This window comes from Pelodiscus sinensis, chromosome 2, assembly GCF_049634645.1.
Source record: "Pelodiscus sinensis isolate JC-2024 chromosome 2, ASM4963464v1, whole genome shotgun sequence".
In the NCBI taxonomy this organism is placed as follows: domain Eukaryota; kingdom Metazoa; phylum Chordata; order Testudines; family Trionychidae; genus Pelodiscus; species Pelodiscus sinensis.
The window spans coordinates 78,782,224-78,805,459 of record NC_134712.1 but is presented as its reverse complement, the minus strand read 5'-3'; the positions used below and the strand labels follow the sequence as shown (position 1 = coordinate 78,805,459).

Genomic DNA, 23,236 nt, shown 5'->3' with positions numbered 1-23,236 from the left:
TATATATATGTATCAAATAACAATAATCAATACAGAATGGTGTTTTCTTGGCTTTTGTAGTAGTGTGTAAAATGTATTAGCCCTTATTTGGTATGTACCATAGATATACTTCTTGCTTAAAGGAATTGCTGAGAAAGAAGAAACAAGTATGTTTAAGATAGATGGAGGATATGTATAGAAGCTTCATTTTTATTTAACAGACAACCTTGTTACATTAGACCTTATTGTTAGAAACTTAAACTTCAGGCTTTTTTATGTGTCATGAGGGTCATGCAGTTTCCCCTACAGATTATGAACCCCCATTGATCAAAGTTGTAAAAACATTTCCCCAATTTTAAGATATGTTCATACCTTTTACCAGATTTTTCAACCACCAAATAGAAACTAAAATACCACTATTATTGGTTAATAATATTTTTCCAAATTACCATAACCATAGTTATATTTAACTTGTCTAGAAATCGTCTGTTGCTTCAAATATTTTGAGCTAAAGGATATAGCTGTCAAAAGTGAGTGTTGCACTTGTTCCCATAATTGCAAGCGTTGTGATTCTGCGTTGTCTTGTGTATATAACCTAAAGAATAGTACAATTAATATCTCAAATTGAGTATCCTTGGCTTGATATTTACACTTAATTAAGTAAGACCATGTGATCCAATTTGGGAAGAGAAATACTTTAAGGTATTAAAGTATAGAAATAAGTTCAGAAAATGCTTTCACAAACATCTTCTCTAAATGTGAGTGGGGAACGAATAAATCTATCATGGTTAGACCTTTGATTAGGTAGTGAATTAGAGTGTAGCATCGAGGTCAGTGACAAATTTATTATCTCTTACTTGTAAATAAGTTTCAACATGTACAAGATGCAAATATAGTTGCTCCCCTGAGGAATTTCCTCTCTTGGACAGTATTGTTAGAAAAATAATGCCTCTGAAGTAGAATAAATAGGATGGTGAAGTACATTTTCCTCCCTTCCCCCCTTTTGTGTGATTTAAAGCAGGCAGGAGAAACCTTAAGAAAAACTGGGAAGCAATACATCAGTGAACAATCAATTTATTTGAAAGCCTAATTTTTTTTGTAGAAATTATCATTGGCATAACTTTTACAAAATAAGAACAGAAAGTGAAACACAGGTAATTGTTTATCTACAAATACAGCCTCTGGAACATCTTGAAGTATAACTGTATGCCATACTTTCACTGTTGACAATGTGAGTGTACTTAATTCGTCCAGAATAGTTGAAGCAAAGTTGCTATTATACAAGTGTTAAATCCATTGCTGAAAATATTTGCTGTCCTGTAGTGATCAATGCATAGCTACAGCTGGTTGAAGGGGACCAAATCCATTGAAGAGGTGATTTGGTTCCATTTTACCAGCTTTAGCAAAGCATTGGAGTGCAGGAAGTTGATTAATTTTTATAACAAAACAGCTGAGTTTTACTGTACACATACATATAGATTTTTCAGTTACAAACATTACACGTATTGACACTGCTTTTAAGTTTTAAAGCAATTGAAGATTTAACTTTTAAGTCATTTTTGTTTGGAGGGAGGGTAGAAAGGAAAGATTTACCCAAGAATGCATTATATGATATACCAATCTATACTCTCTTAGAATCTTTTTTTACGTACAGTTTGTAACTGTAAACTAGGCTTATGTCAAAGGTCAGATGCAATTTTAAACATTTTTCCTTTTGTTTAATTTTGGAATAGTATTTTGGAGTTTTGTTTTGAACTACTCACATTTATTCCTCTTACTCATTACATTGAATTGCATTGAAGAAAGCAACACTTCCTTCCTCCTTCTCCCCGCCCCCTCCCTGCTTGTATCTTATTGCTGCTTTAGTACAATAGTTGATTAGCACAAGTAACAGACTAGGTTGTGGAAAGAAGAGTATCTTAGCCTTTCTCTTATAAATGTTAAGTACTTTTCATTCTTTTTCAGTACATTCCTAATTAGTGTACACTGTAAGAATTTACGTATATTTCATTATAGTATGAGGGAATTTTTTTGTTTATACGTTTTCTCTTTTTGTTCAAACACTCAACGTGAGCAATTTCGAATGTTCTTTATTGAAAGTAATGTTGCTGAGCCCTTTTAGTGTGATGGTTCCTTAACACACAATATATCTTTTATGAGTAAAGTTAAACGTGCTTATATTTCATGCATTTTCTTAAAGGCAGTTTGTGCTTGTAAACTGCAGTAGATCACTAAACATACAAATACTGCATTTGAAGACCTCAGACTTTTTTTAAAAGCTTTGCCAGGTAGACATTAGTTCAAACCATGCACTAATAATTCTCCTCTCAGGTGTTGTCTTCATCTGTTTGTTGTGAAATCTGCTGATGAAATTTATGTAAATATATTCTTTATACCATCTATCCTAATAGAAACATAGCAGGTGTGTCATTTGAACTTAAGCATTAAAGACAGCTATGAAAGTGGCTTCTATTTTTACCAGTTACACAGGAGCTGTTTAACAGATCCAGCTGCTCAAGTATGCTTTTGGATTGCAATACTGTTTCATGTACTGGCCATATCGGGGCAAAAAAAGGGGCCATGGAAAACAGCAGTGTAGCATTTGATAATGTCAGCATCTGTTATCCCTGTCAGTCACACAGTTGAAATATTTGAGTTACAACAGTGTCAGCAGATGCCCAGAGTTCAGCATGTGCTCAGTTAAAATTGAACAGCTGATCTAAGTGTTGGAGGTGACATTTTAGAGTGACTGAGTGTATTCTTAGAGATATGTTAACATGAGCTAGCAAGAAGCAGTGTCAATATATAATTTTAACTTTTATATCTCTTTGAGATCTTTCATTTTGTTTTATAGTTGAATTGCTGTGTTATTGTGGCATAGTGGATTCAGCATTAGTGACTTGTTATAAAGAACCTGTCAAAATAAGCTTGTTCCTTAATAAAATTAGTCCAATATGTAGATTAAAGATCAAACCAATTGCTGACATGAGAAGGAAAGCTTCTGAGAAGCAAATGAACCATTTACTCCAGTAGTGAATTTGGCTCTCTGTCCACAGATCCGTCCATTACAAGCCTAGAAGCTAAACAACATTATGAAACCCAGTAGAATTGCTATCATTTAGCTTTTTTCCATTATAAACCAGCTTGTAATTTAGAGGTTGGAGTTTTATACATGTGTATTCCAAGGTATTTGATCACGTGGAAAATAACTTTCAGGCTAATTTATTAAAAGTTAAATTAAAAAGACAGCAATTGTCTCCTCATGAACACAATTACAATAGTTTGATTCCTTTTTGCCTAACTCTTAATTCTACAGTTCCAGCTAAATACACTTTTTAAAAAAAGTTTGAAACCTAATATTTTGTATTTTGTGGAAATTAAAATATGTCTGTTGAAAAATTACATACTTATCCCAATATACTAATGTTTTTGAAGGCATAATTATCGTTGGGTCTCTTACATTTGAGAGTTTCCTTTCCTCACACAAGAAACGATCCCAGAATTTTAAAAATACTAAACTGACTGTACTCAGAGTCTTTATTCTTTAATCTGGGTCATTTGTACCTGTATGGCAAATATATCATATGCAAGAATTACTATGTGTAGTTTCCCGTAATTGCTATACCTAAATGAGTAGATGCATTCATTAATTAAGATTTTTTTGTTGTAAGTTATTTTAGTCAGAGTCTGAACGTGATGGTGTATTTTAGTTAACATTAATTTTAGAAATAAATAAATTACATACCACTTGGTAAACTTTTGAGTAGTTTACCAAACATAGAGAGGTTTCATAATTGAAAATTGAAATTTTAGGTGATAATTTCATATGTCATTCAGAATTTCTTAGAAAGTTTTGTTAAAATTAGAGTACATTTTTCAGAAAAATGTAGAAATCCTGTGTTCTGTCATTGCTGCATTTTCATTTTGGAATCTGTCATTAGCCATAATCTGTTGAATGGCAGCTTTGGCCTAGAAATCTCTGCATTGTTACTTTTACGTGCATGAACCTGACACGGCAATTTATTCCATCCAAGCTTTTAATGAGTTTAATAAAGGTTGATTTGCAGAAAGACAACTTTATCTCTAAAATGTAAGATTTTGTATATGATAGTTTACATTTATTTTGACAACCTATTTCTTCTCTGCTTTCTAAGTCAAAGGCTAACTTCCAAGTATTTTCTTACATTGTTAATTACTACTAGACTCGGTTTCTGTGGATTATTAGGCAAACTTTATTTTGGAATCAGTGCATGGTCTGCACACTTAAGATTTTTTTTTAAATTACATGCTTCATTTCTAATTAGAAAGTTAGAGTTTAAATATTATGAATAAGATTGATAATCCAGTTTTGTAAATACTCTGTAGATTTTATGCAGTGTGTTCTAGTGTGACTATTTGCATTTCCATATGTATATTTTGAAATTATTAAAATTTTGCTCAAAACTTATCTACAACCAGTAACGGAACTTTCTCTATCCACCCTCTAAGTAAGTGATTTGGAATAATATTTCATGATTCATTAGCAATAAGTCATTTTACTTTGGCAGTGTCATCTGACCCTTCCCAAGTTAATTTGCCACATGAAAGTCATTCAAACAATAGGAGACCTGTTTCTTCCGCTGCAGTTTAGTTTCCTCTTACAGGTCGTTCAGTGCCTGCCAAAAATACATACTTCTTTACATTCCATAGCATTGTATGTTCATATGGGTACATAAAGAAGTATGTAATCTGGGCAGGAATACATAAGTTGATCAGCTGTCTGTCAAATGAATCTGAAAGTATTTTACTTTTTCATTCCTTTCCTTGTTAGAAGATGCAAATGCATATTGTCATTTTTTTTTAAAGAACAATCTTACAATAAAATTATTATAAACTAACTTTTTTACTAAGACTGAACTTTACAATGCAATTTACCTGCAAAGTGACTTAAAGCATATTACAGTTTCATGTTCTGTGATGACATGGACGTTTGATGCACTTGTCCAGGTTTTTGTTGTCTCTTGGTGTTCATTCTGATTGGCCATCTTTGAAGATAGACATGTCATTGAGGAGTGGCTTTGCAAAGTACTTCAGTGAAGTGGATAATTGTAGTCCACCATAAGAAGTTCAGTTTTCTTTGAGGCTTCTGCCAGATTTCCATGCTGGTATAATTTTGCATTTAGCATCCTGAATGGAAGTATAAACTCATCTAATATGATGGAAGGAAATAACTTTAAGCTCCCCGTCACCCCACCCAACCCCCCCTCAAAAAATCCTGCCAACTCTTCCCACATGTCCTAGGTCTAGATTCTTTCTAGGGCAGATTCAGACTTTAAAAAAAACCCAACCAACCAACCAAAAAAAAAAAAAAAAAAAAAACCCTCACCTGCCAAACTCCCACAATGCTGATGATCATGCTGATTGAAAACATGAAGACACAGAATTAAAAAAAAAACAACCATTGAGACAGGATTTGGGCTTTTAGCAGGCCATAGGTCACATGTGAGAGCCAATGCTTATTCAGCACTTCTGGAATAGTTTTTTTGAGTTTGTGTAGTCACTCACCTACTTCAATCGCATAATCTTTTTTAGGCTTGCAATATTAATGACAGTTTGCATAAACGTTCATCTTTTTTAATTGAAATTTATCCTCTTTCCTAACATTCTTTTATGTGGTTTAGTGGTACATGATCAGTTTTTAATGATCAGTAAACAATTCAGGGCTGGCAGGATGTGACTTTTAAAAGCTGCCAGACGAAGATTATGATTGCCTAATTTATAGCTAGTAGGTTTTTTTTAAATAGTGGGTTTCAGTTAAAGCAAGAGTAGACTTTGCCTTTCCAGTGTTAGAAATGCTAATTTGAAATTAACTTTACAAATTAGTAAATTTAATAATAGTCGGAAAAGGTGAGAGCAGGGGAAGTTAACATTTCTGCAGCTCATGACAAAAAGCTAGTGCAGCTGATAGAGAGCAAATCAGAGTGTGGCAGTAGCTAGCACAGTACTACAAGGAGAAACAGCAATGCAGCATTAGAATTACAGCACGCACATTGTAGGTTTAAAACTAATTGTTTTCATGTTCATCTAAGGCAGAGCACTATAAAAATCTGGCAAATATATTTTGGAGTTAAGCAGTGAATACTATTGACTTTTTAAAAATATAGTTATAAAATATAGTTTTAAAATGTTTGTGTGATCTGTAAGGTAAGATGATGTTTCTCACTAAATTAAACCATTTTGAGTTTTAGAAATCATTGCATGACAATATACTACCAGAGCATATCTGATAAAAGATCTGTCAAATATTTGCTGTGATATTTGGATTTTTAGAGTTTTTGCTAATCTGCTCTTTACAAATGCTTGATACACTGAAATTATGCGATATCCAGAATAGAGGTATTACTATAACAATAAAACAGTCTAGTAAATAGTTAAACATGCAGAAAGTCATAGGTATCCTTTAAATGTGCAGAATAACACAGGCCTCCTTGCATTCTATTACCTGTAAGTTTAGTATCATGCAGTATTTGCAGTTGAAAGAGAGCTAATGACCTAGAGAGATACATCAGCAGCAGCCATATCATCCTGAGTGTTTGTCTGTTCAGCTCTTCGTTACATGCAAGGGGGAATAAGGGGAGTGTCAGTGAATATAGTATCTTACCACCTTAAATAGATAAAACTTCAAAGCAAAATAGTGTGAACAATGAAGCTTACTTGGTGCTGCTACTTTTCTTGGAATGATTAAAATATGGATGATGTTGCGTAGAAATTAATACCTTGTGTCTTGTGGGCTAAAAATTAAGTGTCCAAGGAAAGATGTTAGGAATCTCTGGGAAGGTAAACTCAGCCCACTGTAAGATGATAATAATCAGAGAAAAAGTTGGAGTGACCAAAAATAAAGATTTCTTTCTGCTCCTTAAGTATTGCACTGCATCTGTTCTTGCTTGAGGTTAAGTTTCCAGGCTTAACTGTAGGCAGATCTGTGTTGAAGCTACTTTCCATCTCCAGAGGTCAAGTCTGTTAGTGAGGTCAGGGCTCCCACATGCAGACTGTAGAAGAAACTAACTGTATTTCCTACTCAGAGGGCATGAGCAAAACTGTTACAGCTTTATAGGCAGCTAAGCATTCGAAACATGCACTCCCAGGCAAACAGGCTCTCTTGTGCCTCTCTCTTCCCTGACCATATTTAGTCAACCATTGCAAAAAATAGTCTCTCAGCTGTTGATTGTCGATCCAGAATCTGAGGGAGTCTCTATCTTGCTCTCTGCTCATTGATTATTCATCCTGCTGTCCCCACACTGCTTAGCCATTTGTCCTGATATTTTTTTAGCAATGCCAAATAAAGCCGTCTCTCATGTTTCCACTTATATTTCCCAGATTTGCACTGAGCTTGCACTGCTACTAGTTAAGCCTGATGTGGCTGTCACTATACTTAGAAACTCTGTGGAGCTAAAATAAAATAAAAAGCTCTGGTGGTAGCAAGAGAAGGTCTTTAGGCAGATTTGAAAGGAAAATAACCCTGCTGCCACAATAGATTGTGTAACCTGTTTTTTGGATTAGTGAAAAGTGCTGTGAATAATAATAGGCTTTTTAATCTCAGGCCTAAGTGGCCTTGTAGTTTAATTATTTATCTAGTTTTAATTTTTATATAAATCTTACATTTTATGACATAGTATTGAGCTGTTTTCCTGTTCTTAGCAAAATCAGAAATTATTTGGGAAATGGAAAATATTTGTGCTTTATTATTAAAGAGCTGGTGATTTTGGTAATGTGTTTAATACTAATATGCATACATTTGCTTTTTTAAAAACCACTAATCTAAGTAGCCTGCCAGTATTTTGGAAAAACTTTTGAAATATTTCTTGGGAAAGACATTTACAAATATTTATTTTGCAGATATTATTTCCATTAATATATACTGTATTCCAACAAATACGGTAGCTATGCTTTCAGAATCTGAAAATTAATTTTTTAATTTTAATATGGAACAGTTTATTTGCTGCAGAAGAGAATAGCTGGGAGTAACTGCTAACAATCTTCATTTAAGTACCACAGACAATAGTATGTAAAAAAAAAAAATAACTGAGTCTAAACTTCCTATGTCTTTCTAGACAAAAATCCCTTTGGAAAAATATGCTTTGGGATTCTTTGTGAAACAGCTATATGCACTCGGGACATCATAAAATGTTTTTTCAGCAGGGAGAAAAGAGTAAATTCCAAATATAACGAAACATTTGAATGTTTAGGATTAAACATAGCTACATAAATATAAGAAACCATCTTTACCTCATCCCGGTGTTGATAAGTGTTCCTTTTTTATAAATTGATTTACAGTATATTCAGGAAAAGATTGACTGGATTATTTTTCTGCGGTCCTTGCATCTGAGAGTCTAATTTGAATTCATTACATTATGCAGCAATATTCTGTTCCATAGCTGAGGCTTCAAATGAGCTTTTCATTATAAACCCAGTGTCTTTCTCCTCACTTCTTTCAAAAGCCAGATGTCACACTGGCCTCAATTAGTAGATTCAATCCAGGGTGAATCTATAATATTTCAATCTAATTTGAACTGTGGATGTGAAAGATAAACCATTAACTAGTAAGCATCACCCTAAACTGGCAATGTTTACCAGTTATGATTAAATGCAGGGGCTAGATCAACTCCTTACCAGGTATCTGCTCCTGCTCCACAGGCCCACCGCAGGCAGGGGTTGCTGTGGCCAGCCAGCCAGAGCAAGCCCTCCATGACATGGTGGGCCTGGCTTTGCCTGGCTTGGCCACCCCACAGAAGATTACATGCTAATTCCCTGGGTGTGGGGCTGGCAGCTCCTGGGGAGCCAGCTGCAGAGCCTCCTTGAGGAAGTGCAGCGGCAGTAGCGCAGGATGGTGTGGAGGAGAGGCAGGGCAGGTGGGAGTTGGTGCTCGCAGGGATCTGGCTTAAAAGCTTGAGCTTACAAGCTCCTGCCTGACCTCAACCCTCTTCCCCGCATGTTAGATGCAACCACTGTAAATTTCGTGGTTACACATTTACAAAAATAAACACATTTAACATCTCTACTTTTATATCACTTATTTTAACTAAATTCTTGAAAGATAACATCCTATGCAAGTGTATCCTAAAAGTGTTTTTAAAATAAATACTTTCACAATTTTAAAAAAAAGAAACTAGATTTTAGTTCCTATCTAGCTGACATGATGCCAAAGATTTTTCATCATTCTGGCAATTTTAATAGGGAGTGTGAAATGATTGATTGGAGACCTAATCTTTCATTTAATACAAGTCCTTAGTTTTTTTCTTTAATGATAAACCTCAAAATGTAATTAATTATTGGGAGGTTTTGTCATTGGTGAAAGAGAATATTCCTCCATTCTCTATCTTATTTTAGAATCTTAACATGAGAGGAAGGATGTTTTTGGTAAAGCATCAGTTTGGAGAGGTTGGTTGATGTGCTGTGAGATCACTCTCTTCGATGACATCTAACTCTATCCAACGTTCCCATCTTTGTGGATGATGTCTTGTCCCATTCTGTGGTGCCTGGGAGCGGATAATTTCTGACAAATGGGTGCCAGAATGGTACTCCATTTCATCTCCCTTCCTCCTCTCCCCCACAATACCTTTTCCTATCCTTTATGGCCTCTTCTCATGAGAGCCTGTTACGACATGAGATACACCACCCCGTCAGCATTAGAGCCATAGAATGCATACCTCAACAGCTAAGAGGCAAAGGTTTTTATTCTTGTTACTTCCTGATACCCAAGAAAAAGGGAAGACCCATACTAGACCTCAGGGCAGTCAACAAATTTGTCACTTTGTCAGAAATTCAAGATGGTCACGTTAGCAACAGTTTTTTCCATGTTGAGACAGTGAGACTAGTTCTTGGCTCTCAATCCAAAAGACTCTTACATCGATATTTCAATCACAGCTTCACAGGGCCACCACTAGTATAGAGCAGTGTTTCTCAAGCCTTTTTTTTTTTTAAATATGTACCCCCTTTTAACAAAATTTATAAGTACCCCCAGTACTTACAGTTTTCAGACTCCCACAGTTTTTTTCTACTATTGCAACACATTTGTTTAAACAACTTAATCATAGCTGGGCAAGCGATGAAATTTTTGGGTGTTTAAAAAGTACAAAAATAAAGTGCTGTAAAACTTAAAACAAAAATTCTCCAAATTTCAGTTGTGTTGACATACTCCCCAGACTTCTCTCGAGTGCCCCTAAAAGTATTCGTACCACTGGTTGAGAAACTGATATAGAGGCCTCTCACTGGCTCCCAGAGTATTCTCCAAAGTCCTGTCTCTGATAGTGGCTCACTTATGCTTACTGGGCATCATGACCTACCCTTACCTGAACAGTTGTCAACTCAGATCATGCTCCTTTGAATCTCAGCACATTACCCATATAACTTTGGATTTATTCAGAATCAACATACAAAAGTCATCATTAATTCAAGTATAGAGACTAGAATTTGTGGGAGCCAATCCTGGTTTCTTTCTGAGTGACAGAGCTCCTCCCACAAAGGATTCATCAGTCTCTCCATGCTTTTAGAAACCGTGCAAACTAAACATTATATTTCACCAGACACTGCCCCCAGCTTTTGGGGCAGTTGACTGTAAGCACACTTATGATATCTCATTCCAGTCTTCAATGGCAAGGTGCAGTGTAGTTTGCTGATTTACATTTTGGATATCCAGATTAGCACTGCTCTGTCTCCAGTCATGATTTATTTTAGTTTACAGACCAAACAAAAACAGCCTAGACATACCACTGTTTCTGGTGAACAAGATTAAAAAAACCTTTGATTTGCATACTCCCCCATCACTGTTTGTCACCACCAATATATCTGTTAGATCTTGTGATGATCCTTAGTTCACGTAAGAATTTTTTCCACAATCTTGGACTGGCCCCTCTGAGAACCTGTCTCCTAAACAGACTGAATTTACCCTTTTTGTGGAATGTTAACTTGTGCCTGAGAAGAGGAGTTGTTAACAATGGTATTGCTTTAGATTGTCTTTTAGATGAATACCTCCTTCCGTATGAAGCCAGTATGGAAATCTTAAAGACAAGTTTGATGTCCTTTTGTGGTAGCCTATGCTAATAAGGAGATGGAGTACAGCATTCTGTACTAATGGGAGTTTCCTTAGGCATGAGGATTTCATGATCAAGTGTATTGCCTGGCTGTAGTGCAGACAAAGCGTGAGCCAATGATGTAGTGAAGTCTGTTTAATATAACTTTTTAAAAAGATTACTATCATACCATGAAGTGTCATGAATAAAAACTAAACTACAATTGAGCTATAAACCGCTACCCCTTTTTACAGGAATAAGCCTCAGTCCGTACTGATCTTCTTTATTATGTCATCACCAGATAGAACTTGAGTCTTCTGCTAATCCCATCTGAGTTTGGGAGCTGGATGGCCAAAAAACAGTATTTAGCAGTGCCAGCTCTAGGTTTTTTGCTGCTCCAAGCAAAAAAATTCCCCCCTCCGCCTTTTGTCCGGGGAGGATCCACGCACAAATGCAGCTTGCATTGCTTGCTGGGGGTGCATGCTCAAATGCAGCTTGTGCAGCTTCCTGGGGGGTGGGGGGTGCGCTTCAGGGGGAGCTCAAACCCCGAGGCATTTTCATCTCCTAGGAGAGCGCTAGAGACTCCCCACATGAAGACAATGGGAGGGCATGTTCATCCACAGCAAGCCAGTTAAAGACTTCCAAAGCATGCAGTTGTTCACATCACTGAGTACTGGAGTCCCGGTCCCACTCCTCACTCTGCAAAGGGATTTTATTATTAGAAGCCTTATCACTCAGACTCCAACCCCAACACATAAGCTGTCCAACTCTTGGCGTCCATGGACAAGAATCAGCCTCATTATACAATGAAACAGTTCAAAGGGATTAAGAGAACTTTTGTTTCAACTCCCCAGCTCAACTGTCCAGAACAAGACAGGCACCAGGCAACAAAACTCCACTAGCCTAGGACCTATTCCATGAGCGCAGCCCTGTGCTTTCTCCTTCAGGGACGGACCAAACAGCCTCCGAAGCAGGGTGGATTGATTTAATTAGCTTTGATTTAAATCTATAATTTTAATCATAATTTAAACCGGCAAGCAAAAAACCTAGGTTTAAATTAGCAATTAATCATTTAAATTATACTTTTAAAACCTTTTCCTAAAGGGTGGTTGAGTCTTATTGATTAGCAACCTTTAAAACATGTTGATTTGCAACTAAATATAACCTTTTTGCCAAATTTGGTGCTTCTATTTACTAACCAGGAGAATACACTCAGTATAGCTACCAACTAAATAAATGCCCAAATAATTGTGTAACTTACATGTAATCAGATTCTTAATTTTTACATTTTTATTCTATTACAAAAAGGTGTGTAATCGGCACACCTAAGAGACAGGTTTTACCCCATTTATTATTTGCTAAGTGATGGCTACTTTTTTTAAAACATATGATTTGCACCTACTTCTCTCTGGATGGAGATTCAATTTAAAATAAACAAAACCAGCATTTAATTTTTGTATGAAATAAAACTACCTTAAATGTGAAGGACAAATAACAAAAAAAGTATCCAAACACATTTTGCATCTAAAATTCATTTATTAAACAAAGGAAATATCCTTAGTGAATTTAACAGATCGAATCTAGTCATTATGTTCTTCAAGATGTTAGAACGGTCTCATAACTAGTTTTTAACTGAGAGAAGAGGAAAACAAGTTTTTCTGGTTCGTCAACTCTTGGTTTTCAATGGTGAATGAACTAATCATTGAATTGAACTAGCTGAATAAACCAAAGTGATAAAAACATTCTCTTTTCACCTGCAGAAGAATCTACTGCTGATGTAAACACTGGTTCTGGGTACTTGCACTAGTGAACTGGTAGAATTTCTTTAAAACTTGACAGGAGACATGTTCTATTTAATTTTTAAATGTAATTCATAAGTTATTTAAATAGGTTATGATAAATTTAGGCCATAACAATTTTTAATTTAATTTTAAGGTACATTATTTAAAACAAAGCCTATTTAAATGGGATCACAATTCCAATTTTAATAAAGCTCTCCTGCCTGATACAGGAAGTGACTTGGGGACACGGGCACTGGGAACACCAGAGTTTCCCTTCCTCAGACAAAGGGGGAGGGAGAATCACCTGGGTCCCAGGCAGGGCTGAGATTGTCAGTACACAGCACAAGCGGCCTGGGTTCCTGGGTAGGGGTGTGTGTGTGGCAGGAGGGGGAAGGGGGGATTGTTTAGAGAGCCAGACAGGAGATGGATATCCGGGGGGGGGGGGGGGGGGGAGAGAGAGAGGGGCGGAGAAGAGGAGACGGGGCCCCAGCAGGGTTGCAGTGGGCCAGGAGGTGGGGTTGTTGGGCAAAGGCCGAGAGGGGAGAGGCAGCGGGAGTGGGGGGGGCCAGCTGGGCAAGGGGGGTTCACAGGCAGGGGAGTTGCGGGGGAGAGAACACAGACGGGCAGTGAGGGGGAGTTGTGGGGAGGGCGCCCGGGGGGGGGGGGTGCACTCACGAAGGCGAAGAAGAGGCTGCCGGGCTAAGCCTCACCAACTGTGGCCGCCCTCCCAGCATGGGCCGTGCCTCAGGGCTGCCCACACAGAGCTCACAGAGCCCCGGGGCCAGGCGCGGGGCTGCTAGCTTGGGTCGGCGTCCATGGGTCTCCCCGCTCTGGGAATGGGGCCCCGCCACGGCTGAGCCCAGGGCCCGCTGAGCCCCTGAACTCCACTCCAGTGTGCCGGCTGCTGGGAGCAGCCACCGTGGCCGCAGCCTGCCCCGCTGGGCTCAGTGTCACCAGCTGTGACACTGTGACACCCCACCCTCCCAGCTTTCCGGGGCCAGCCACAGGCTCTGAGCAGCCAGGTGCAGGGCTCCCAGCTTGGGGCGGCCTCCGCCGGACTCCCCACCGCCCTGCTCCTCCTGCGGGCCGGAATGCTGCTCCTGGCAATGTGCCACCCCAAGCACCTGCTTGTTTTGCTGATGCCTAGAGCCGGTCCTGGTATTTAGTGTGCTGGGTCCTTTTCAGTTAGTGCTGTGTGCTTTTCTGGGATAGTGGGTAAATACCCACAGGCAGGGTGTTGCTTTAGCCCCACAGGGGACCTGCCTTATATCAAGGATAGTACAAAAACATTCCCCAAAGATAACAAACACACTGACCCTTCCTAAAAGATAAGGTCAGTATACAGTATGTAACTTCTTTATCTGAGGATATAAAGATGTATCACAGAAGGAGTATCTTTGGCTAGCCAAGGGGGCAGTGGAGAGTCCCACTATTGTCTGAGCTGAGTCCATTGTCACAGGCATGTGTCTCTATCCTTGTAGATTCTGCAAGGTGCTAATACTGTTCTTTGTCAAAAATAAACCTGGCCAGGTGCCTTCATACCTTAATGGATCTTATACTCAAGCGATTTGCTTGAGGTCTGTTGTGCCAACTGTTTGTGCATGCATGCACACACAAACACACTGAACATTTGACCAGAGCCTAATGCACCTAAATTTAATAATAAAAACAACAACCCTTTAGGACGAGTTTTACTCGTTCCTTTAATTAAAAAAAAAGTTTAAAAAGCATGCATGATAAATATCAGTGTTGCTATTTGTCCACATCACTTTATGCTACCTCTGAATCCTACATAAGTAAGAGGGAGAATATATGCAGTGTCAGTCTGGTGGAGTGTAGCAGACTGGGTGGTACATGGGCAGCCTGAACATCTGTTCTTATCATAATAATGGGGATGATAACAGTTTTCAAGTACAGGTTGAACCTCTGTAGTCCAGCACACTCTGGTCCAGCAACATCCGTGGTCTGGCATGATTTTAGTTAGTTGGATGTCCACTTACCATTGGTGTGGCCAACTTTCCCATGGTTCCATAGAGTTTGTTTATAGCCACCAGTCCTGGCTCTTAGAGTTCTGTGCTGTTATTTAACTCTAATTTACCCCTACATGTTTTCTAAGAGTTAAGTAAACAGTGGAAGTGTTGGTAATGCTGCTAGACAACATTGACGTTGCATGATTCAGTAAATTCTCTGATTCAGCACCTATCGGATACCAAGGGTTCCAGACTAGAGAGGTTCAACCTGTACAGGCAGTCCCCGGGTTACGTACAAGATAGGGACTGTAGGTTTGTTCTTAAGTTGAATTTGTATGTAAGTCGGAACTGGTACATATTGTAGGGGAAACTCTAGCCAAACATTTCTCCAGAGCTCAGTTTTATTCTCCCACACCTCACTTCCCTCAGTCCTTTATTCTCAAGCTGAGGTGTCTGCTGAGAAAAGCCGCTCCGCATCTCTCTGGTCTGCTGGAGGAGGGGGGGCGCTAGCTTCGCGTCTCCCTGGTCTGCTGGCGGGAAGCAGCTAGTGCGGGGTTGCCTCGCATCGGATCCCTACTTACAAACGGGGTAAGTCGGATCCATGTAACCCGGGGACTGCCTGTACATAAAAGGTTGTGCAAGAAGGTAGAAGAAAAATTGTTCTCCTTAACCTCTGAGGATAGGACAAGGGAGTTAAATTGCTTCAATGGCAGTTTAGGTTGAACTTTAGGAAAAACTTCCTAACTGTCAGGGTGGTTAACAAATTGCCTAGGGAGATTGTGGAATCACCATCATTGTAGATTTTTAAAGGCAGGTTAGATAAACCACCTGCCAGGGATGGTCTAGTCGTGCCGTGAGTGCAGGGGACTGGACTAAATGACCTCACAAGGTCCCTTCCAGTCCAACATACTCTTTGTGAATCCATGAGAGAGTAATTTGGGGCAGAAATTTGATAGAACACATGATATTCCATACAGCTGAACTCTCCTCCCCCAGACAGCAGTGCAACTTCAGTTTCAGTATCATCCCTTCTAGATACATTGGCTCTAAAAACACTTGTTATGGGAATAACATTACTATAATTAATATAGCTGTTACGCTTTTATTAGTTAGAATAATCACAGTAAACATTTTCAGCTTCTAGTATGAGCTCTGAGTTCAATGTGCTGTGATATCTGTGAATAGGGACTGCCTGGAGGCTAGACACAAGTTGTGTCAAATAGAAACTATTTTAGAAGTCAACTGCTATATTCTCATGAACTTGAAAATATTATTAAAAGCTCAGTAAACTGTTACAAGCTTCTTTACCACCTTCTCACTATTTAGTACTGGCTTCTATGAGATAGGATATTGGAGTAGATTGACCACTGGTCTGATTATTATGAAAATACATATATTGCATTAATATTCGACCTACAATTTCAGTTGTGTATTTGCATGCGTCATTTCCCAGTTTATCTCAAAAATTAGAATCCTTCTCAGTGAGGAGCCACCATCTTCCTCTTCTGAGTCATAATGAGCCTAGTCAGGTATTAAAATCCGAGATTTTAAAGTGGCATAGCACAGTGTAATTAAGTGAAAGAAGACTCTTGGTAATTTCAAATAGAAATACATAAATAACCATTCCAAAAATTGAACATGTGTGTATTTTAGCTTAATATAATTGCAGTTGCTCTTTAATCTTTCAGTAGGGCAATAAACTTGGTTCCATAACTGTTCAGATGTTTTACAGAATTGGTTTATCTTTTAAGTCAAGCATCTTAATTTAGAATTTTTATGTTTAAAGCTCTTTAATGTGATTTTTTTTTACATACTTCTAAAATTTGCCAGTTTAACTTAGCAACTTGTTTATAGTTCTGATATGTGAACAGTGTTGTCATCCAACAGATGTCTGCCCATGTTTCTGTAACAACCTTTTATATTTATTTCAGTGCAATGCGTGTGTTGCTGTCCAAGCTACCAAGGCCATGGATTGTGGATGAGAAGAAGGATGACGGCTATACTGCTTTACATTTGGCAGCACTCAATAATCATGTGGAAGTGGCTGAACTCTTGGTGCATCAGGTAGAGCTTTCTTCTCAGGAGGACTGAAATGTGTCACATGTCTTTGATTAACCTTATTGAAGCAGATGCCTGAGAAGGCAACTGGGATAGTACTGGGCTGCATTCCCAGTACTATGTGCCAAGCTTGCCCTTTGGATCGTTATTGTATTGGCTTAGTTGTAATAGATGCAGAGACAAAATTGCTGTATTACTTTTATGAACAAATGTAATAATTTAGAGTACAAAACTTGGAAATTGTGTAGTAATTTTAAAAATCATTAACATTTATTTAAGTGATTAGCAATGTTTTCTCTTTCCTCTTTCACAGTCCAATTGGACAATCCCACAGGCAGTTCAGCAGCCTCCTGAATGCACAATTGAAGGGTTAAGAATGTTGAGCCTTTTAAATAAGGCGGTTGAGGATAATTCATTTATTTATAGCTTAAGGATTCACTAATTGTGTTTTTTCAGTTATAGTTTAAAAACTATATCATCAGCCTTCAGCCTTCTCCCTTTCATTCTACCTATAATTATGACGTTCTTGCTAAAACAAAAGAAAAAACTACGTAGCACTTTAAAGACTAACAAGATGATTTAATAGGTGATGAGTTTTCATGGCCCAGATCTGCTTCCTCAGATCATATTCTGGAAGAGAGTTGGCATGACCATATATACCAAAGGAATACAATGAAAGAAGTGAACACATTATTAAATTGACAAATCAGATTTAGTACAGAAGGTGAAGTGAGGGAGAGAGAGAGAGGGAATAGCTATTTATGAGTCAATGAATGGCTAATCGGGGTGATAAGTGGGGAAGCTATCTTTGTAATGGTTAAGGTAATTAGCATCTTTGTTAAGGCCCATTCGTAAAGTTAAATTCGTAAAATTTAAACATGAAAGAAAGTTCTGAAGTTTCCCTCTGTAATCTGGTGTTAAAGTCTCTTTGAAGTAAGATGCATGTAGAAAGGTCGTTAAGACTATGTCCAGGTAGGTTGAAATGAAAAGCAACTGGTTTTTCCTTGTGAAGATGTCTGATTTGTGGGCATTAATTCTTTGGCGAAGTGTCTGAGAAGTATGTCCAATATATATAGCAGAAGGACACTGTTGGCACATGATGGCATAAATTATATTTCTGGATGAACAGGAATATGTGTTCTTGATCATATAACTGACATGGTTAGGTCCAGTGATGGTGTCATCAGAGTAAATATGTGGACAAAGTTGGCAATGGGGTTTGTTACAGGGAAAGTTCCAGGGTTGGTATTAATGTGGTATGTCCTCTGGTGGTGTTTAAGAATCTTCCTGAGGTTAGCCAGATGAATACCCAGAAACCATCTACTTCAAGATAGTCCCAAGAAAGCCAATATTAGAACACAACTTGTCATCACCTATAGCCCCCAACTTAAACCCCTCCAATGCATTATCAATAACCTACAACCTATACTGGAACAGGACTTATACTCCAAGAGGCTCTGGGGGACAGACCCATAGTCTCCCATAGACAGCCACCTAACCCGAGGAAGATTCTTACCAACAACAGAGGGAAACTTCAGAACTTTCTTTCATGTTTAAATTTGACACTTTATGAATGGGTCTTAACAAAGATGCTTATTACCGTAATCGCAACAAAGATAGCTTCCCCACTTATCACCCCTGATTAGCCATTCATTGACTCATAAATAGCTATTCCCTCCCTCCCTCTCCCTTACCTAACCTTCTGTACTAAATCTGATTTGTCAGTTTAATAATGTGTTCACTTTTTTTCATTGTTTTCCTTTGGTATATATGGTCATGCCAACTCTCTTCCAGAATATGATCTGAGGAAGTGGGTCTGGGCCATGAAAGCTCATCACCTATTAAGCCATCTTGTTAGTCTTTAAAGTGCTACATAGTTTTTCCTTATGTTTTAGCAAGATCAGACTAACACGGCTACCTCTCTATTACTATTCAACATGTGAAGTTCTTGGTATTCAAGTTTAGAGAATGAAGATTGGTTTTACATTCCTTAACTTATTTCCATAAATTAAACATGCAGGGAAACTTTTTCAGAAGTTTTGTACCTAAAATTTGAGACCAAATTTTCAAAAGTAATTTCCCGTTTAGGTACCTAAAATTGCTGGTAGGTGCTGAACACCTCTGAAAGCTAGTTACTTTGTATTAGTACCTAAGTGAAAGCTGGGTACTCTAAAAAAAAAAAAATTGACCTTGTTAATTTTTTTCTACCATGTTCCCAAATCGAAGAGTTAGCACATTCAGAATCTTATTGTATGCTCTAACTAGCTACCTTACTTCCGGATAGAATGTTGAAATCTGACATTCTTAACATCTTTTTCAGGGCAATGCTAACTTGGATATCCAGAATGTAAATCAGCAAACTGCACTGCACCTTGCCGTTGAACGACAGCACACACAAATAGTTAGGGTAAGCTATTGTAGTAAGCCGCATGGGTTAGCTTTATTCTGTGCAGTGTGACTTTAATCATTAAGAGAAAGTAGAATTCATGAGCTTTAGTTATGTGTTTCATAAAATACCTTCCATAGTAGGGGGCGGGGAGGTTCCAGTCCATACCATGGGCTCTTGGCACTACTAGAGTGTAAGTTACAAATTATTTTTGTAAAGCCATTTAAAAATAAAAGCAACTAAGTATGTTTAACTCTAGCTTATGTAACGTGTTAAGGTTATGTGTCTGACGTTTTAAGCAGTAACCTCTACTATGTGGAAAATCGAGTGTGGCAAGAAGGGGGAAGGGAAAGGTAGGTTGAGAGAGAGATGAGAGTTAAGAAAGAGGAACTACAGCAGTTATCAGTTTTCCAATCTGTTACTTTCACAAGTAGCATTCTTTGCTAGATACAATGAAAACAAAAGAAGACTTGGAACACTTATTGTCACTGCTTGTTTAGGCTTCACAGAACCAATAGATTGAATAATTGTACTATCAGATTAACACACATAATAAAAGTTTGTCTTTTAATAAATAGTAAAATAAATAAAGCTTGATTACATCATTTTGAGGCACACTTTGTATGCGTAGTAAATATCTACTATTTTGTGCTTGCCATTTGTTAATGCTTTTTTCTGACAATCCAGTGCAAACACAATTATAAGCACATGGTGAGGCCTAGTTTGAAAATCAGGCCTAGTCAATACAGGAATATTCATGACTCCCAAAACAGGGTAACAATCAGTGTTCCCTGTAAGATGAGTGCTTGGATGGCCACGCTAGTGAGAGTCAAATGTTGCCTGGGTGATAACCAGAGATAAAAATGATTCTGTACATGAATGGAAAATATTAGAGGGAATATTGGTAGCAATAACCAGGATTTTAAACGCTTTCCCAATACCTCCTAGGCTAGAGAGTTAAGCCTTTCCTAGGATGAAAAATACACGTATTGCCACTGATTCTTGTCATTTTCGTAGCTGTTTAGTACTTTTTAATAAGGGCAGTTTTCATCCTGCACCTGGGCAAAGCCATGAGCAGTAACAGAGGCACTGGAGCTAGTCCCAAATATTTGTTTTGATTAATAGGAAAATACTGCATCTGTTCACACTCAGATCATATTTAGATTACTTTTAAAATTGTGTGTGCCCCAAACTGCTTGTTGCAATGAAATCGATATTTAGCATATAGGGTAATTATTTTAATTTTATATAGCACTCTCACACTTTACTGAAAAGCTGTTACTTCCAGATAGAAATGAAATACTACTTTAGGATGGGTAGGAAGAATACATTTTTGTTTTTTAAACTGCAGTGGAAATTTTAGTTGGTCAGATCATTAGGTGATATACTGAACCAAATTGCAGATTGAGATATCCAGATGTCAGACTTACACAGGTTACCATTTTTAGACCATAAAAATCATAGTACATCAATAAGATAGACACAGACAATGTAAAGAACTCTTGATACACACAAGCTTTGCCATTATTCCTATGATCTAACCTTAGCTAACTAGCTTTTTTTAAACTTAAAATACCTTGTGACTAATGGTAGATATTGTCTGTCTTGTACTTGTATTTATCATTATTAGAAAACGTTTTATCTTGCCCACAAGTGTTGACAGATGTGATACCATTGCAGTGTAGCATATGATATGGCCCTATATCTGGAACTTCTTACCGCCAGAAGAATATTTTTCATAGAATCAATGCCACTTGCATTTTAAATTTATATTTGGTGAGCTTCTACACCCTTTTAGAGCTGGCATGCTACCTTGTGGGCACAATGCTGCTAATCTAATATGATCAGGAGAGTAGACATGTTGAAGTAGTAGTGTGTGGTGGATCAGATTGGAGTGCTTATGTCCAAGAATTTTGAAATGGAACCCATGCAGACCATCCACACCTCAAAGCTGGATTAACTAAAAATCCTAAAATAACTTACGCAGCCATACAAAGAATATATTGGCTCCCATGAATTGACATTATTAATTCCTACTGGGTTCTTTCCAGAAGTGTAGCCTCATGCATGAAGTAGCAGTTAAGGATAGTATAGTTCTTTTAAGAGCCATGCTGTTGTAGGAAAGAGTGGCTCAGGCTGTTGAGCAGAGACTTTGGGTTTCTGTGGTTGCCCTGAGATCGATGTAGGGCATAGAGAGCTTACTTCTGCTCATTCTGCAAGGAAGGAGAGCAGATTCCAACAGTAACTAAAAAGAAACTTCTGCAAGTTTCCACCTTCTCCTCCCCCCTCCCATCCCAACCATGTGAGAAGAATAGCTTGAGAAAAACATACCAGTCACTGACTACCAGAAAGCAATACAAGGAAAGGAGGATGGGGCCCACTTATAAGATACAGAGAGAACTCATTAAGAAGGCTATCTTACACCATTTGCTAAGTAAAGGGGAGGATGATAGGGCTTTTTACCTAGCTGCTATCCTGCTTCGGGAGTAGGAAGGGGCAGTCTTGCATACTTCCTTCTGGCTAGTAGGTGCCTGAAGAAATTTAAGTTCCAGATCTCTCTCTAGAAGGGAAAGAGGGCTTTAGAAGTCTGGTGTCTCATTTTCTCTAAACCTTTCTGGCTATTGTGTGTATGAAAATTGTCTTTTATCTTACCCATCTCAAAGAGTATCCTGTCTGCTGGAGGGGAGTTTTGTTTCATAGAATCATAGAACTGGAGTTTCTCTTGCTCCTTCTCAAATGTTTGCTTTTTGGGTCTTTTTGTCTCTGCTGCAATTCATGGCTTTGCTAACCCCCAGAAGTTTGAAGTTAATGTTTTGACATTTTAACGGCTACCAACAGGTTTTTTAATAGCAGCAGTGAAATTGATGATCTTGTTTTTTACATTGTTGTGATCTTTCTGTGCATTAGGGAAAGTAGTGCTGCATTGGCTCATGTTTGACCATTACCTTCACAAGTATAGTGACTAGCAGTTTAATTTCTTATGAATTCTTTATTCAATTATTATCTGGAGATAGGTTAATTCTTCAGTTCTTCAGCAATTGGTTGTTTTACAATGTAAAGTGCTAGTATAAGTTACTAATGATATTGGATAACTTCATTATTTTTATAATTTCTTTTCTTAGAGTTCGACTTTATTTGGATTTACTTGGAAATGTGTGTTTATAAGCATACATGTTAAAGCCATATGAATGACTTCACTAGAAAACTATTATGAAGAAAAAATTTAATTGAACCTTAGATTCTGTGGAGATTTACGGCTTTAGGCCATACACTCGCAAATAAAACTTTCTACTTACTCATTACAAGTGAGCTTTTCAAGCCCCAGTGAGGGATATAATTATACTCTCTCATCATGGAGGTGCTGATTCAGCAGTCCATTTCTATTCACAAGAACACTTAAGCACCTGCTTAACTTTAAGAAGATTCTTAAATCTTGCTGCTTTCAATGGGGTTTAAGCCTACCCTTAACTTGAAGCAGTTGTTTAGCTATTTTGTTGAATAAAGTTAGATGTACATAGGTGCTTAATTGTTTTGTTGATTTTTTTGGGCCGTTTTTACAGACGTAAAGACAGGTATCGTGAAAATGTAAAAATTATGAACAATATTATGAAAACCACTAAGGCTACATCTAGACTACAAGCCTGTTTCGGGAAAGAGCATCTAGACTACAAGCAGATTTTTCAAAAAAGCAAGCTACTTTTTCGAAAGAGAGTCTTGATGCTCTTTCGAAAAAATACAGTTTGCATTCAATAGCGCCTTTTTTCAAAAGAGTACTTTTGAAAAAAGGCGTTATTCCTCATAAAATGAGGTTTACCGTGATCAAAAAAACTGCCATGTTCTTTCGATTTACTTTCGAAAGAACGTGGCTGCAGTCTAGACGCAGGTGAAGTTTTTTTTAAAAAAGGGCTACTTTTTTTTAAAAAAAACCCTGTAGTCTAGACACACCCTTAGAGATTTCCTTGGTATCCTCCCTTCATTTCTAACCTACTGATACTGAAGTATGACTGTTTACTT

General features: G+C 37.8%; 1 protein-coding gene and 1 long non-coding RNA gene across 6 annotated transcripts in view; one reads left to right on the top strand and one right to left on the bottom strand.

The window, feature by feature from the left end:
* MIB1 (MIB E3 ubiquitin protein ligase 1) overlaps positions 1–23,236 on the top strand; it is a 103,788-nt gene that overhangs the window by 49,787 nt on the left and 30,765 nt on the right. For all 4 annotated transcript variants that reach the window (XM_006139056.4, XM_006139055.4, XM_006139057.4 and 1 more), the window contains exons 13-14: positions 16,710–16,842; positions 19,157–19,243. In XM_006139056.4, coding sequence (XP_006139118.1) covers positions 16,710–16,842; positions 19,157–19,243 — 220 coding nt within the window. The remainder of the gene's footprint in view (positions 1–16,709; positions 16,843–19,156; positions 19,244–23,236) is intronic.
* Positions 560–7,218, bottom strand: LOC102445141 (uncharacterized). 2 transcript variants are annotated; one of them, XR_003087339.2, is made up of 3 exons: positions 6,673–7,066; positions 4,894–5,145; positions 560–574 (listed from the first exon to the last, which is right to left on the bottom strand). It is a non-coding gene; the product is annotated as an uncharacterized LOC102445141 (long non-coding RNA). The 2 variants fall into 2 exon arrangements; XR_333106.4 differs by lacking the exon at positions 560–574 and having other exon boundaries at positions 1,038–5,145; positions 6,673–7,218.